Here is an 18,571-nt window from a genome sequence, read left to right as displayed (position 1 = left end):
CCACACATTTTCGATGGGAGACAGGTCTGGACTGCAGGCGGGCCAGGAAAGTACTCACACTCTTTTTTTTTAAAAGCCACGCTGTTGTAACACTTATCTTGCTGAAATAAGCAGGGGAGCCCATGATAGTGTTGCTTGGATGACAAAATATGTTGCTCCAAAACCTGTATGTACTTTTCAGCATTAATGGTGCCTTCACAGATGTGTAAGTTACCCATGCCTTGGGCACTAATACACCCCCATACCATCACAGATGCTGGCTTTTCAACTTTGCGCCTATAACAATCCGAATTGTTATTTTCGTCTTTGTTCTGGAGGACACCACGTCCTCGGTTTCCAAATATATTTTGAAATGTGGACTCGTCAGACCACAGAACACTTTTCCACTTTGCATCAGTCCATCTTAGGTGAGCTCGAGCCCAGCCAAGCCGGCGGCATTTCAGGGTAATGTTGATAAATGGGTTTGGCTTTGCATGGTAGAATTTTAATTTGCACTTACAGATGTAGCGACCAACTGTAGTTACTGACAGTGGTTTTATGAAGTGTTCCTAAGCCCATGTGGTGATATCCTTTACACACTGATGTCGGTTTTTGATGCAGTACCGCCTGAGGAGTCAAAAGTCCGTAATATCATCGCTTACGTGCAGTGATTTCTCCAGATTCTTCGAACTTTTTGATTATTTTACGGACCGTAGATGGTAAAATCCCTAAATTCCTTGCAATAGCTCGTTGAGAAATGTTCTAAAACTGTTCGACAATTTGTTTACAATTTGATGAAGCTCACCCCATCCTTGTTTGTGAATTACTTAGCATTTAATAGAAGCTGCTTTTATACCCAATCATGTTACCCAACTAGTTCCAATTACCCTGCACACCCGTGGGATGTTCAGAATAAGTGTTTGATGAGCATTCCTCAATTGTATCAGTATTTATTGCCACCTTTCCCAACTTCTTTGTCACGTGTTGCTAGCATCAAATTCTAAAGGTAATGATCATTTGCCAAAAAAAAAGTTTTTATCAGTTTGAACATCAAATATGTTGTCTTTGTAGCATATTCAACTGAATATGGGTTGAAAATGATTGGCAAATAATTGTATTCCGTTTATATTTATATCTAACACAATTTTCCAACTCATATGGAAACGGTGTTTGTGTATATATATATATATATATATATATATATATATATATATATATATATATATATATATATATATATATATATGTGTGTGTGTGTGTGTTTATATACACTCACACACATATATGTATGTGTGTGTGTTTCCAAAAAGCATTGATCAGTTTTTTGGGGTATACATAAATGTGGGAAATGCTTAAAATGTATTATCTTAATCAAAGTTTTGCATCAGATTCATTTTGATTAATCACAATTTAATATATTTATTAGCTTTTTACAAAGTACCACATAGTGCCTCACATATTGCAGATTCACAATGTTGCATATTTTTTACAATTAAATTTGCATAGTCTACATATTTTTGGCCAGATTTATGTCGTACATGTATTTATGTCCAGTATTTGTCCGGACATAAAAGGATGGATGGATGGATGGATATTGCGGCAATGGATAGATTTTTACCGAGCTGGACTATTTTTTTTATTTTTTATTTATTTTTTTATTTATTTTTTTTTAGTTTGGCCTTGCCCAAATGTGTGTTTAAATCACGGGATGTCGTCATGAGTTTGTCAAGCCCTCTGAGTCACTTGTGATTAGTGACTATATTAATAAACTTAGATTGATTGATTGATTTAGGGCCACCAAAAATACCAGTTTTTGAGCAGCATTACACATTTGTAATACACTTTTCCACCACTTGTGGCAGTAAAAACATTATCGTACGAACAGGAGGAGTCTATAGTTAAAGTTAGAGTCATAATAAAGCCAAATTTTGCAATATACTTAATTATTATTATTTTACTAATCAGCCTGACTTAACCTTTTAAAAAAAATGGATGAACACATGCTTTTATATCATTTGAAAATGTTTATCCTGTTAGACTTTAAGTAAGAAAGATATAGTTGTTCAATACGATTAAATTCAGGAGTAAAATGACTATGAATATTTGAGTGGTCAAAATGTTAAAATCCCCTGCCGTCATGTAGAGTAGAAGACACTAAAGGCTACTCTAGTGGGTGAAAAATGTGGAAAAGTGACTATATGGGTGATATTTCATGCTTAGAGAGCTCCAATTATGTTAAAAATGTATCTAAAAACTTGCAAACAGTTTTTATCCTCAATAAATACATTTAATTTATTCATAATAAACTTACTTGGTGGAAATTTGTTTACGGCCGTCAGACTTTGAATCAATTAGCCGTGATGAACGAGGGATGACTATATTCTGCACTCTCGTTAACACAACCTGTGACTGCCGTGAAAAAGTCACACCGTGATGCCATCCTCATTCCTAAAAACACACAAAAAATATATGCGAACTGGTGGTTTGAAATCATAGATGTGTTACAATAATTGTCAATCACCTTTGCACTACTAGATATTGTTGTGTTTATTACAGAAAAACACACTAAAGTGCTGGCTCACTAAGTGTTGCATCATACTGTACTGTATATGTCTCCATATGGAGGGTTTCCCCTTCATGTATTTGATTGTGGCCGTGCGCCATGTCAATTTATTAGCCGCCACACTTTATAAATGAGGTTTTTTTTTACGGTGAAAACAAAATAATGTAATAAATGTATTGTAGCGTCCAGAAGACTCCCAAAGTCAGACACTCTTTTTAGTTTTTATTGCCAATATAATACCAACGGGTCCAATTCCAACAAGCATTTCCCCCGTGCAGACACGTTTGTCTCCGTGTTTTACCCCGAGACACACAACATTTATATGTATATATGTCTGCATATATGTGTGCATGTATATATCTGTGTGTGTGTATGTGTGTGTGTATATGTGTGTATGTATATATGTGTTTGTATGTGTGTATACATATGTATATATGTGTGTGTTTGTGTACATGTGTGTGTGTGCATATGTATATATATGTGTGGAAAAAAATATATATGTGTGTGTACATGTGTTTATATATGTGTATATATATATATATATATATATATATATATATATATGTTTGTGTGTATATATGTATGTTTGTATATATATATATATATGTATGTGTGTGTGTGTGTATACAAGTGTATATGTGTCTATATACATATATCTGTGTGTGTATATATATATATATATATATATATATATATATATATATATATATATGAGTATGTATGTATGTATGTGTTTGTATACATATTCTCTTTTTATTTACACAATGTGCAAACTTCACTGCTTGTGTGTGTGTGTGTGTGTATATATATATATATATATATATATATCCATCCATCCATTTTCTACCGCTTATTCCCTTTTGGCGTCGCGGGGGGCGCTGGCGCCTATCTCAGCTACAATCGGGCGGAAGGCGGGGTACACCCTGGACAAGTCGCCTCTTCATCGCAGGGCCAACCCAGATAGACAACATTCACACTCACATTCACACACTAGGGCCAATTTTAGTGTTGCCAATCAACCTATCCCCAGGTGCATGTCTTTATATATATATTTATATATATATTTGTGTGTGTGTATATGTACATATATGTGTGTGTGTGTATATGTACGTGTGTGTGTGTGTGTACAGTATGTATATGTGTGTATATGTACATGATTGTCTATATATCTGTATATGTATGCATATGTGTGTGTATATATATATATATATATATGTATATATATATATATATAATATATATATATATATATATATATATATATATACAAAAGGAGTGAAGTTTTCACATTGTGTAAATAAAAAGAGAATACAATGATTTGCACATTCTTTTCAACTTATTTTCAGTTGAGTAGACTGCAAAGACAATTTATCATGTTAAAACTGATAATTTTTTTTTTTTTTTACAAATAATCATTAACTTAGAATTCAATGGCAGCAACACATTGCAAAAAAGTGGGCACAGGCGCTTTTTTACCACTGTGTTACCTGGCCTTTCCTTTTAACAACACTCAGTCAACGTTTGGGAACTGAGGAGACACAATTTTGAAGCTTTTCAAGTGGAAATATTTCCCATTCTTGCTTTACAGTCCGGGTTATCAGTTGTGGTATTTTAGGCTTCAAAATGCGCCACACATTTTCAATGGGAGACAAGTCTGTATTACAGGCAGCCAAGCCACGCTGTTGTAACACGTGGCTTGGCATTGTTTTGCTGAAATAAGCAGGGGCGCCCATGATAACGTTGCTTGGATGGCAACATATGTTGCTCCAAAAACTGTATGTACCTTTCAGCATTAATGTTTTGGCCACTAATACACCCTAATACCATCACAGATGCTGACTTTTATGTTCCAACTTTTGTTTAAATGTATGCATTTCTCCATTAAATTAATGAACCCTGTCCTTTTTGTCTCCACCCCAGGTCAGAATTGCAGCTACACACTACACAGTCCCAACGGGACGATAGAAAGCCTCGGCTACCCGTACGGCTACCCCAACTACGCCAACTGCACTTGGGTGATTGTAGCAGCCGAGCACAACCGGATACAGCTGGTGTTCCTCGGCTTCGCCCTGGAGGAGGACTTTGACATCCTGTCCGTGTACGACGGGCCACCCAGTCCGGGGAACCTGCGGACAAGGTAGGCCTGAAGTCTTCACGTTTTATTCGAAGACCCTGCAGTGAGATGTTGCTGCACTGATGCAGGTCTTTTTGTTTTGTTCATGTTTGGAGATTAACCTGCTTTGACCAAGGAAAATAGTAAAGACCCGAATCCTGGACACGATCAAAAACTGTTTAATTACATTTAATAACTCTTTATTGTAGGGGTGTCCTGATGCAACTTGTTGAATTGAAGCTTTGAGTGTTATCGATACGAGTTCGATGCAATATCAGCACGAGTCATAGTACATATCACATTTTCTGTATTGATACTTTTTTCCCCACGCTTTGAACCCTGAGTCTTACACAGAGGTGCGTCTAATCTATGGATTTTTCATCGCTAACGGCAGAAATATAAAATTAATAAAGCAAAGAAGTCAATGTACTAAAATAATTCACTTTAAGAAACTGTTTGGACTCAATGTGTTTACAAAGAACAAGGATTAGGAATCCTGATAAACTTGAACATTATTAAAAACACTGTTTGGAAACAATTTAATGTTTACCAAATCTTTCCGTGTAAATATCATTTCACGTATCGGTATATATCTGCAGCTAATATATAAATAAATATGTTTTTCTTTGAAAATGTAGTGGGTGCAGCTCATGGTCCAGAAAATACGGTACTTTTGATTAGTAGATATTAATGCTGTTTTTTTGTTTTTTTTTATTGTAGTGGGTTGGTAGTTTTTTTTTCTTTTGACGAACATGCTTTTTTAGATTGCAAAATTGTTTCATTAGAGACACTTACTACTTATATAAAGCTTCATTATAACACTAGTATAAGACTTTTACAGTGATTTTGATAGTGGCGAATTCAGCTGATATAGAGACACTTACATCTTGTGTTGCCTTCATTATAACACTTATATAATACTTTTAAAGTCATTTTGATAGTAAGCTAATATAGCTAATATAGACACTTACATAAAGTGTTGTCCTTATTATAACACTTAAATATGACTTTTAAAATCATTTTGATAGTAGGCTAAAATAGACACATCATGTGTTGCCTTCAATATAACACTTGTATAAGACTTTTAAAGTCATTTTGATAAGAGGCTACTATTGACACATTTGTTACTTTCATCAAGACTTTTAAAGTAATTTTGATAGTAGGCTAATATAGCTAATATACACAATTACATTATGTGTTGCCTTCATTATAACACGTGTATAAAACGTTTAAAGTAATTTTGATAGTAGGCTAATATAGCTTATATAGACACTTAAGTAATGTGTTGCGTTCATTATAAGACTTACTAAAACTTTTAAAGTAATTTTGATAGGAGGCTAAGATAGTAAATATAGACACTTACATCATGTGTTGCCTTCATTATAACACTTGTATGAGACTTTTAAAGTCAATTTGATAGTAGGCTAATATAGCTTATATAGACACTTAAGTAATGTGTTGCGTTCATTATAAGACTTACAAAAACTTTTAAAGTAATTTTGATAGGAGGCTAAGATAGCAAATATAGACACTTGTATCATGTGTTGTCTTCATTACAAGACGTATATAAGACTATTACATTTATTTTGATAGTAGGCTAATATAGCTAATATAGACACTTATACCATGTGTTCCCTTCATTATAACACTTATATGAAACTTTTAAAATCATTTTGATAGTAGTGTAATATAGTAAATATAGACACTTGCATCATGTGTTGTCTTCATTATAACACTTGTATACAACTTTTAAAATCATTTTTATAGTAGGCTAATAGAGCTAATATAGGTTCATACATTAAGTGCTTTCCTTATTATAAAACTTATATAAGACTTTTGAAATCATTTTGATAGTAGGCTTATATAGCTAATATAGACACTTAAGTAATGTGTTGCGTTCATTATAAGACTTACAAAAACTTTTAAAGTAATTTTGATAGGAGGGTAAGATAGCAAATATAGACATTTACATCATGTGTTGTCTTCATTATAACACTTATATAAGACATGTAAACTAATTTTTATAGTTGGCTAATAGAGCTAATATAGACACTTACATTAAGTGCTGTCCTTATTATAAAACTTATATAAGACTTTTGAAATCATTTTGATAGTAGGCTAATATAGCTAATATAGATACTTATATCATGTGTTGCCTTTATTACAACACTTGTATAATAGTTTTAAAATCATTTTGATAGTAGGCTAATATAGCTAATATAGACACTTATATCATGTGTTGCCTTCATTACAACACTTGTATAATAGTTTTAAAATAATTTTGATTGTAGGCTAATATAGCTAGTATAGACACTTACATCATGTGTTGCATTCATTACAAGACATATATGACTATTAAATTCATTTTGATAGTAGGGTAATATAGCTAATATAGACACTTAAGTAATGTGTTGCGTTCATTATAAGACTTACAAAAACTTTTAAAGTAATTTTGATAGGAGGCTAATATAGCTAATATAGACACTTATATCATGTGTTGCTTTCATTACAACACTTGTATAATAGTTTTAAATCATTTTGATAGTAGGCTAATATAGCTAATATAGACACTTATATCATGTGTTGCCTTCATTACAACACGTGTATAATAGTTTTAAAATAATTTTGATAGTAGGCTAATATAGACACTTGCATAAAGTGTTGTCCTTATTATAACACTTATACGAGACTTGTAAAATAATTTTGATAGCAGGCTAATATAGCTAATATAGACACTTACACCATGTGTTGTCTTTATTATAACACTTATACGAGACTTGTAAAATCATTTTGATAGTAGGCTAATATAGACACTTACACCATTTGTTGTCTTCATTATAACACTTATACTAGACTTGTAAAATCCTTTTGATAGTAGGCTAGTATAGTTAATATAGACACAACATTTGTTATCTTCATTATAACACTTACACGCGGCTCCAGACAGACTTATTGTTATGTATTTTTGGTCCAACATGGCTCTTTCAACGTTTTGTGTTGCCGACCCCTGGGTTCGACTATAACGGCGAGTCGTACTGCGCTTGATCAATTGTGTCAGGAAAGTTTGCACACTTGCATTTCCCCTTTAAAACGGAGTCGTTTGATATGAATGTAACAGCACAGTCCCCAGCCAGGTGCTGACAGTACGCATATAAGCCGCATTACACGCGCGCACGTTCGAGACCTTTCAACCCCGATGCAGCATTAGCCGTATTAGCGTCAATTACAGGCTGCACCCACGCCCTTCTATTCACGTTTGTGATATTGTTGCCTGCAGACCTGGCAGTCCATGGCTTCCACGCGTTACCTCTGATTAGAGTCATTTCCCTCCCCTGATTGGTAGAAGTTATTTTACTGTTGTTCTAATGCTCCTAATTCTTCTCGCGGCGCCTTCTGGTAAATTATTGACTGCCCAAGCTTGTTACGCGGGCTTTCTCCAAACACCTGCGAGGAACCATTGATCTTCCCAGTCGCGCTGTAGACAATGTTTGGCGTTGCAGTTGGCCATTTTCTGTCGATGCCGCCGTCTTTGTCTCCTTTCTCCGTCCCCGACTCTTTTTTTTTTTTTTTCTTTTTGCCAGAGGTGCCTTTGCTGGCTGGCTCTGCAGGAATCGGGGAAAGTGTGCAAGAAAGAAACATGTTTCAACATGTGGAGTATGTTCTGTGGGGAGAGGGAACGCTCCACGCAGACCCCACGGGCTCCAGATTGAGAGCATCTCCGCACATCGATATTTAATCCCCGGACGCTGCTGAATGGTTTTCCTTTTCGGGGGCCGTTGAGACTGCAGTCGGTCGGATGGTTCCCACTGCTCCTCCGTTGTGTAGTTGAGTGTTTTTTCAACCTTTTCTGAGCCGAGGCACATTTTTTCCGTTGGAAAGATCCTGGGGTACACGACCAGTAGAAAACAGTAAAAACTAAACCTGCGATATATACCATGTATATCGATATATCGCCCAGCCCTATGTCATCGCACCTTAAAGCTCCGATTTTGCATAATCGGGGACCTTTGGCTTTGTGAGAATCCGTCCATCCATCCATCTTCTTCCGTTTATCCGAGGTTGGGTCGCGGGGGAAACAGCCTAAGCAGGGAAGCCAGACTTTCCTCTCCCCAGCCACTTCGTCCAGCTCTTCCTGGGGGATCCCGAGGCATTCCCAGGCCAGCCGGGATACATAGTCTTCCCAACGTGTCCTGGGTCTTCCCTGTGGCCTCCTACCGGATGGACTTGGCTTTAACATCTCCCTCAGGAGGCGTTCAGGTGGCATCCTGACCAGATGCCTGAACCACCTAATGTGGTTCCTCTGCATGTGGAGGAGCTTTACTTTGATCTCCCACCGGATGGCAGAGCTTCTCACCCTCTCTCTAAGGGAGAGGAAACTCATTTCGGCCGCTTGCACCCGTGATCTTGTCCTTTCGGTCATAACCCAAATCTCACGACCATAGGCGAGGATGGGAATGTAGATGGACCGGTAAATTGAGAGCTTTGCCTTCCGGCTCAGCTCCTTTTTCACCACAACGGATCAATACAGCGTCCTCATTACTGAAGACGCCGCACCGATCCACCTGTCAATCTCACCATCCACTCTTCCCTCACTCGTGAACAAGACTCCGAGGTACTTGAACTCCTCCACTTGGATCAGGGTCTCCTCCCCAACCCGGAGATGGCACTCCACCCTTTTCCGGGCGAGAACCATGGACTCGGACTTGGAGGTGCTGATTTTCATCCCAAAAAAACTAAACTCCGCTAATAAATAGTTGTTCTCGCAATTGTTTGATATGAATAACTATATTGATATCAATGTGTTGGGGTCTGTGGGCTCCGTTTTCATTTTTTATTAAAAGAAAAAATATACAATTAATTTTTTATACTGAGACATATATATATACATATATGTGTGTGTGTGTGTGTGTGTTAGTGTGGTACACGGTATATATCATATATATACCGTGTACCACACACACACACACACACACACACACACACACACATACACAACAGGCCTAGACAGGAGGAGGACAGAGTGTAGGTACACAGAACATCAGAGGGTCAAATGTGCGAGAAAATGAGAGCAGACAGTGTTGACAAACAATGTTGCAACCTTGTGTGGGAACCGCAGGTGCAAAAACCAAAAATAAGAACCCCTGTGGAAGGCAGAAACTGGCAGAGAAGTTTTCCGTGCAACGTTCATATTGTTGTTACTCAGCCAGCGTTTGTGGGTATGATGGACCCCTTGCATTTTGTGGCTTTTAATGCCTCACATTCAAACACTTATGTTAAAATACTGAAACAGATATTTTTTGGATAAAGGTATTTTGCTGTTGATTATCATGTTATGTATGGATGTGCTTTGTGGACGCCATCTGCTCGACAGGCTGTAAGTCTTTGCTGTCGTCCAGCAATCTGTTTCTGTATACTTTTCAGCCTCTTGTTTAATTTTAGTTTAAGCATTAGATAACTTTTTACCTGCAAACCATCGTCTCGTCTCAAAGTCGGTGTACTGTCACCACCTGTCACATCACACCCTGACTTATTTGGACTTTTTTGCTGTTTTCTTGTGTGTAGTGTTTTACTTCTTGTCTTGCGCTCCTATTTTGTTGTTGATTGTCATGTCATTTACGGATGCACTTTGTGGACGCCGTCTGCTCCACAAGCTGGAAGTCTTTGCTGTCGTCCAGCATTCGGTTTTTGTTTACTTTGCAGCCAGTTCAGTTTATGTTTTGCACAGCCATCCCTAAGCTCCATAGCCCTTTCTTAGTGGCATTCGCCTCTTGTTTATTTTTGGTTTAAGCATTAGATACCTTTTTACCTGCAAACAATGTTCTTTTCCCAGAGTAGGTGTATTGTCACCACCTGTCACACCACGCTGTGACTTATTTGGAGGTTTTTTTGCCGTTTTCCTGTGTGAAGTGTTTTAGTTGTTGTCTTGCACTCTTATTTTGTTGTTGATTGTCATGTAATGTACGGATGTACTTTGTGGACGCCGTCTGCTCTACAGTCTGTAAGTCTTTGCTGTCGTCCAGCATTCTGTTTTCTTTACATTGCAGCCAGTTCAGTTTTAGTTTTGCACAGCCATCCCTAAGCTCCATAGCCTTTTCTTAGCGGCATTCGCCTCTTGTTTATTTTTGGTTTAAGCATTAGATACCTTTTTACCTGCAAACCGTTGTCTTGTCTCAAAGTCGGTGTACTGTCACCACCTGTCACATCACGCCATGACTTATTTGGACTTTTTGCTGTTTTCTTGTGTGTAGTGTTTTAGTTGTTGTCTTGGGCTCCTATTTTGTTGTTGTCATGTCATGTACGGATGTACTTTGTGGACGCCATCTGCTCCAAAGGCTGTAAGTTTTTACTGTCGTCCAGCATTCTGTTTTCTTTACTTTGCAGCCAGTTCAGTTTTAGTTTTGCACAGCCATCCCTAAGCTCCATAGCCTTTTCTTAGCGGCATTCACCTCTTGTCAATTTTTGGTTTAAGCATGAGATACCTTTTTACCTGCAAACCGTCGTCTTGTCTCAAAGTCGGTGTACTGCCACATCACGCCGTGACTTATTTTGAGTTTTTTTACTGTTTTCCTGTGTGTAGTGTTTTACTTCTTGCCTTGCGCTCCTATTTTGTTGTTGATTGTCATGTCATGTACAGATGTACTTTGTGGACGCCATCTGCTCCAAACGATGTAAGGCTTTGCTGTTGTCCAGCATTCTGTTTATGTTTACTTTGCAGCCAGTTCAGTTTTAGTTTTGCACAGCTATCCCCAAGCTCCATAGCCTTTTCATAGCGCCATTCACCTCTTGTTAGAGTTTGGTTTAAGCATTAGATACCTTTTGACCTGCAAACCATGTTCTTTTCTCAGAGTAGGTGTACTGTCACCACCTGTCACATCACGCCGTGACTTACAGTATTTTTAGTTTTTTTTGCTTTTTTCCTGTTTGTAGTGTTTTACTTCTTGTCTTGCGCTCCTATTTTGTTGTTGACTGTCATGTCATTTACGGATGCACTTTGTGGACGCCGTCTGCTCCACAGACTGTAAGTCTTTGCTGTCATCCAGCATTCTGTTTTTCTTTACTTTGTAGCCAGTTCAATTTTAGTTTCGTTCTGCATAGCCTTCCCTAAGCTTCAATGCCTTTTCTTAGGGGCACTAGCCTTTTGTTTATTTTTGGTTAGAGCATTAGACACCTTTTTACTTGCACGCTGCCTCCCGCTGTTTCCGACTTTAGCTTTCTGCTGCCACCTACTGATATGTAAAACGGACAAATTGCCCGTGCAACGTTCATATTGTTGTTACTCAGCCAGCGTTTGTGAGTCTGATGGACCAGTTTTATTTTGTGGCTCACAATCAAACACTTTTATGTTAAAACACTGAACGGATGTTTATGGGGATGAGTTCAGTATTTTAACAAAAACGATAATCCAACGAAGTAGCACAATCCATCACAGTCCCATAGACGCGACTGACCCTAAACCCCTCGAGGACGTCAACAACAGAGGTCGTCGTCTCGCCAACCAGCGGACTTCTTACCCCGCACCCACTTTGACCCACTTTGACCGTCGCCCTGCCATGATGTCAGAGGCTGTGACTCACACTTGACCTCAACCACCCCGCCAAGTGTGACTCTCGTCCCTACAAGTGTTTACATCAACCCCCAGCAGGACCGGTTTTACAAGCCAGGAGATGAAACGTCTGGCGGTCGTCTACTTAAAGAGGCGAGATATGCTCGCCGCCGTGCTCCCCGGTGTGGGTTTCTTCCTGCAGCAGCGGCTTTGTGAGTCACAGTCCCACCTCGGGAAGCAATGGCGCTTCGTCAAAGTGACGCCATGGAAGCAGAGGGTGGCGGAGAATAGACATCTGATAACAGATGAAGCAGCTGTCTTTTTTTTTTTTTTTTTTTAATGAAGAGCATCGAGGAGCCCGTAAAGAGGATCAGGGAAGGATTTGTAATTTGTCTTGTTTGACACGAATCATTTTGCATGATTAAATATTATTGATGCAACTTTTTACAACGCACTATAGCTCGACGGTGAATACACTCGTTTGTCGGTACATCATTAAGTCCCTTTATATGTGTTGAAACTGATGTATTCTCTCTAATTCCAAATGAACTAACTGTACTCACTAAATATTCACCTTTAGGTTTGAATTAAGAACAAAATATGTTGACCATTAATATTTAATAGCCCTAAATCACAAGTGTCTCAAAGGGCTGCACAAGCCACAACGGTATCCTCGGTTCATATCCCACATCCCACATCAGAGCAATGAGATGACAATGAGAAACCTTGGAGAGGACTGCAGATGAGGGTGATCCCCCACCCCCTCCCCCCAATGGACGTCAAGTGGGTCGAGCATTATATTATGAGAGTCCAGTCCATAGCGGATCTAACAAAATAGTCTAGTCCATAGTGGATCTAACATAATAGTGAGAGTCTATTCCATAGTGGATCTAACATAGTAGTGAGAGGCCAGTCCATAGTGGAGCTAACATAATAGTGAGAGTCCAGTCCATAGTGGATCTAACATAATAGTGAGAGTCCAGTCCATAGTGGATCTAACATAATAGTGAGAGTCCGGTCCATAGTGGATCCAACATAATAGTGAGAGTCCAGTCCATAGTGGATCCAACATTATAGTGTGAGAGTCCAGTCCATAGTGGATTTAACATAATAGTGAGCGTATATTCCATAGTGGATTTAACATAATAGTGAGAGTCCAGTCCATAGTGGATCCAACATAATATTGCAAGAGTCCAGTCCATAGTGGATCTAGCATAATAGTGAGAGTCCGGTCCATAGTGGATCCAACATAATAGTGAGAGTCCAGTCCATAGTGGATCCAACATAATAGTGTGAGAATCCAGTCCATAGTGGATCTAACATGATAGTGAGTCTCCAGTCCATAGTTGATCTAGCATAATATTGCGAGAGTCCAGTCCATAGTGGATCTAGCATAATAGTGTGAGAGTCCAGTCCATAGTGGATCCAACATAATAGTGAGAGTCCAGTCCATAGTGGATCTAACATAATAGTGAGAGTCCAGTCCATAGTGAATCTAACATAATAGTGAGAGACCGGTCCATAGTGGATCCAATATGATAGTGAGCGTATATTCCATTGTGGATTTAACATAATAGTGAGAGTCCAGTCCATAGTGGATCTAGCATAATATTGCGAGAGTCCAGTCCATAGTGGATCTAGCATAATAGTATGGGAGTCCTGTCCATAGTGGATCTAACATAATAGTGAGAGTCCAGTCCATAGTGGATCTAACATAATAGTGAGAGTCCAGTCCAGAGTGGATCTAACATAATAGTGAGAGACCGGTCCATAGTGGATCCAACATGATAGTGAGCGTATATTCCATTGTGGATTTAACATAATAGTGAGAGTCCAGTCCATAGTGGATCTAGCATAATATTGCGAGAGTCCAGTCCATAGTGGATCTAGCATAATAGTATGGGAGTCCTGTCCATAGTGGATCTAACATAATAGTGAGAGTCCAGTTCATAATGGATCTAGCATAATAGTGTGAGAGTCCAGTCCATAGTGGATCTAACATACTACTGAGAGTCCAGTCCATAATGGATCCAGCATAATATTGCGAGAGTCCAGTCAATAGTGGTTCTAGCATAATATTGCGAGAGTCCAGTCCATAGTGGATCCAACATAACAGTATGGGAGTCCAGTCCATATGGATCTAACATAATAGTGAGAGTCCAGTTCATAGTGGATCTAACATAATAGTGAGAGTCGAGTCCATAGTGAATCTAACATAATAGTGAGAGTATATTCCATAGTGGATTTAACATAATAGTGAGAGTCCAGTCCATAGTGGATCTAACATAATAGTGAGAGTCCAGTTCATAGTGGATCTAACATAATAGTGAGAGTCCAGTCCATAGTGGATCTAACATAATAGTGAGAGTCCAGTCCATAGTGGATCCAACTTAATAGTGAGAGTCCAGTCCATAGTGGATCTAACATAACAGTATGGGAGTCCAGTCCATATGGATCTAACATAATAGTGAGAGTCCAGTTCATAGTGGATCTAACATAATAGTGAGAGTCGAGTCCATAGTGAATCTAACATAATAGTGAAAGTATATTCCATAGTGGATTTAACATAATAGTGAGAGTCCAGTCCATAGTGGATCTAACATAATAGTGAGAGTCCAGTTCATAGTGGATCTAACATAATAGTGAGAGTCCAGTCCATAGTGGATCCAACATAACGGTGAGAGTCCAGTTCTTAGTGGATCCAGCTTAATAGTGAGAGTCCAGTTCATAGTGGATCTAACATAATAGTGAGAGTCCAGTCCATAGTGGATCCAACATAATAGTGAGAGTCCAGTTCATAGTGGATCTAACATAATAGTGTGAGAGTCCAGTCCATAGTGGATCTAACATAATAGTGAGAGTCCAGTCCATAGTGGATCTAGCATAATAGTGTGAGAGTCCAGTCCATAGTGGATCTAACATAATAGTGAGAGTCCAGTTCATAGTGGATCTAGCATAATAGTGTGAGAGTCCAGTCCATAGTGGATCTAACATACTACTGAGAGTCCAGTCCATAATGGATCCAGCATAATATTGCGAGAGTCCATTCAATAGTGGATCTAGCATAATATTGCGAGAGTCCAGTCCATAGTGGATCTAACACAATAGTATGGGAGTCCAGTCCATATGGATCTAACATAATAGTGAGAGTCCAGTTCATAGTGGATCTAACATAATAGTGAGAGTCGAGTCCATAGTGAATCTAACATAATAGTGAGAGTATATCCATAGTGGATTTAACATAATAGTGAGAGTCCAGTCCATAGTGGATCTAACATAATAGTGAGAGTCCAGTTCATAGTGGATCTAACATAATAGTGAGAGTCCAGTCCATAGTGGATCCAACATAATAGTGAGAGTCCAGTCCATAGTGGATTCCAACTTAATAGTGAGAGTCCAGTCCATAGTGGATCTAACATAATAGTGAGAGTCCAGTTCATAGTGGATCTAACATAATAGTGTGAGAGTCCAGTCCATAGTGGATCTAACATAATAGTGAGAGTCCAGTCCATAGTGGATCCAACATAATAGTGTGAGAGTCCAGTCCATAGTGGATCTAACATAATAGTGAGAGTCCAGTCATAGTGGATCTAGCATAATAGTGTGAGAGTCCAGTCCATAGTGGATCCAACATAATAGTGAGAGTCCAGTCCGTAGTGGATCTAACATAATAGTGAGAGTCCAGTCCATAGTGGATCTAACATAATAGTGAGAGTCCAGTGCATAGTTGATCTAACATAATAGTGTGAGAGTGTACATTTTAAATCTATTGACAGTCATTGTTGTTGTTTTACTTTGTTTTACTTTATTAATAACATATTTGTAGGTAAATATACTTGTCGTCAATTACTTATAATTCTCTACTTCGGCAGTATGTTTGGTGGGTAGGTGTACCTAATGATGTGGCTAGTAAGTGATAGCTAAGCGTCTGATATCGATGGTCAGGTGTGTACGTTAGGCGTTTATGTGTGACAATAGTAGTCACTCTCTGGAGAGTAACTGAGACAACCAATTTTTGAAGCTTTTCAGGTGGATATATTTCCCATTCTTGCTCAACAGTGCAGGGTGTCTGTTGTGGTATTTTAGGCTTCATAATGCGTTACACATTTTCAATGGGAGACAGGTCTGGGCTTCTGGCAGGCCAGTCTAGTACCCACACTCTTTTACAATAAGAAAACGCTATTAGAACACGTGGCTTGGCATTGTCTTGTTGAAATAAGCAGGGGCGTCCATGATAACGTTGCTTGGATGCTCCAAAACCTGTATATACCTTTCTGCATTAATGGTGCCTTCACAGATGTGTAAGTTACCCATGCCTTGGGCACTAATACACCCCCATACCATCACACATGCTGGCTTTTCAACTTTGCATCTATAACAGTCCGAGTAGTTCTTTTCCTCCGGCGGCGTTTCTGGGTGTTGTTGACAAATGGCTTTTACTTTGCATAGAGTTTTAACTTCCACTTACAGATCCAGCAACAAACTGTCTAGTACCCACACTCTTTTACAATGAAGACACACTGTTGTAACACATCGCTTGGCATTGTCTTGCAGAAATAATCAGGGGCATCCATGATAAAGTTGCATGGATACTCCAAAACATGTGCGTACCTTTAATCATTAAAGGTGGCTTCACAGATGTATAAGTTACCCATGCCTTGGGCACTATTACACCACCATACATTCACAGATGCTGGCTTTTCAACTTTGCTTCGATAACAGTCCGGATGGTTCTTCTCCTCCGGCGTTTCTGGGTGTGGTTGATAAATGGCTTTTGCTTTGCATAGTAGAGATTTAACTACCACTTACAGATGTAGTGACAAACTGTCCAGTACCCACACTCTTTTACAATGAAGACACACTGTTGTAACACGTGGCTTGCCATTGTCTTGCAGAAATAATCAGGGGCATCCATGATAAAGTTGTTTGGATACTCCAAAACATGTACGTACCTTTCAGCTTTAAAGGTGGCCTCACAGATGTATAAGTTATCCATGCCTCGGGCACTAATACACGCCCATATCATCACAGACGTTGGCTTTTGAACTTTGCGTCTATAACAGTCCGAATGGCTCTTTTCCTCCGGCGGCGTTTCTGGGCGTTGTTGATGAATGGCTTTTGCTTTGCATAGTAGATTTTTAACTTCCACTTACAGATATAGCGACAAACTGTCTAGTACTCACACTCTTTTACAATGAAAAAACGCTGTTGTAACACGTAGCTTGGCATTGTCTTGCAGAAATAATCAGGGGTGTCCATGATAAAGTTGCTTGGATACTCCAAAACATGTACATACCTTTCAGCATTAAAGGTGGCTTCACCGCTGTATAAGTTACCCACGCCTCGGGCACTAATACACGCCCATATCATCACAGACGTTGGCTTTTGAACTTTGGGTCTATAACAGTCCGAATGGTTATTTTCCTCCGGCGGCGTTGCTGGGTGTTGTTGATAAATGGCTTTTGCTTTGCAGAGTAGATTTTTAACTTCCACTTACAGATGTAGCGACAAACTGTCTAGTGCTCACACTCTTTTACAATTAAAAAAGTGCTGTTGTAACACGTAGCTTGGCATTGTCTTGCAGAAATAATCAGGGGCGTCCATGATAACGTTGCTTGGATGCTCCAAAGCCTGTATGTACCTTTTAGCATTAATGGTGCCTTCACAGATTTGTAAGTTACCCAAGCCTTGGGCACTAATACACCCCCATACCGTCACAGATGCTGGGTTTTCAACTTTGCGTCTGTAACAAACTGGATTGTTATTTTCCTCCGGTGGCGTTCCTGGGTGTTGTTGATGAATGGCTTTTGCGTTGCATAGCAGAGTTTTAACTTCCACTTACAGATGTACTGACCAACTGTTGTTACTGACATTGGTTTACTGAAGTGTCCCTGAGCCCATGTGGTGATATCCCTTACAAACTGATGTCGGTTGTTGTTGGTATTTTATTATGCAAAAACAAACTTGTCTTACTTCTTGGCACTTGTTTTTGTGTGTTTGGGATCCGCATCACTCCGGAAAATGTGGAATCCCACCATGGAGACATGGCGCTAATATCTGAAATAGGCTCCAGCATCTCCCCGCGGCCCCAAAAGGGACAAGCGGTAGGAAATGGATGGACATCTCTTAAACGATCTTGCCTTTCTCCAAAGTCCTCCGACTTTTAAATTCAGTTTTTGTTCAAAGTTGGGGTCAACAAGATCCATTTTTTTTCTCTATCCTCGTGTTGTGGGGCAGACTGGCTCGTACATGCACATGCATCCCAAAATAATTTGCTTTAGCAACTTGAAAAACATAAAAATAAAAAATAAAAATAATAATAACTTATAGTTGCGGCCCGAGCAGCATTATTGAATATGCTACGTTTATTATT

At 38.9% G+C, this 18,571-nt stretch overlaps 1 protein-coding gene across 1 annotated transcript in view; it reads left to right on the top strand.

Annotated features, from left to right (window-relative positions):
* The window catches only part of csmd2 (CUB and Sushi multiple domains 2), an 819,059-nt gene that overhangs the window by 71,283 nt on the left and 729,205 nt on the right, over positions 1-18,571 (top strand). Inside the window, exon 2 of the mRNA XM_061882497.1 lies at positions 4,463-4,679. Within this exon, the coding sequence (XP_061738481.1) occupies positions 4,463-4,679 (217 nt within the window). The remainder of the gene's footprint in view (positions 1-4,462; positions 4,680-18,571) is intronic.

This window comes from Nerophis ophidion, linkage group LG21 (genome assembly GCF_033978795.1).
Source record: "Nerophis ophidion isolate RoL-2023_Sa linkage group LG21, RoL_Noph_v1.0, whole genome shotgun sequence".
Lineage (NCBI taxonomy): Eukaryota > Metazoa > Chordata > Actinopteri > Syngnathiformes > Syngnathidae > Nerophis > Nerophis ophidion.
Note: the sequence above shows the minus strand (reverse complement) of the source record. Positions and strands in the feature narration are given on the sequence as shown.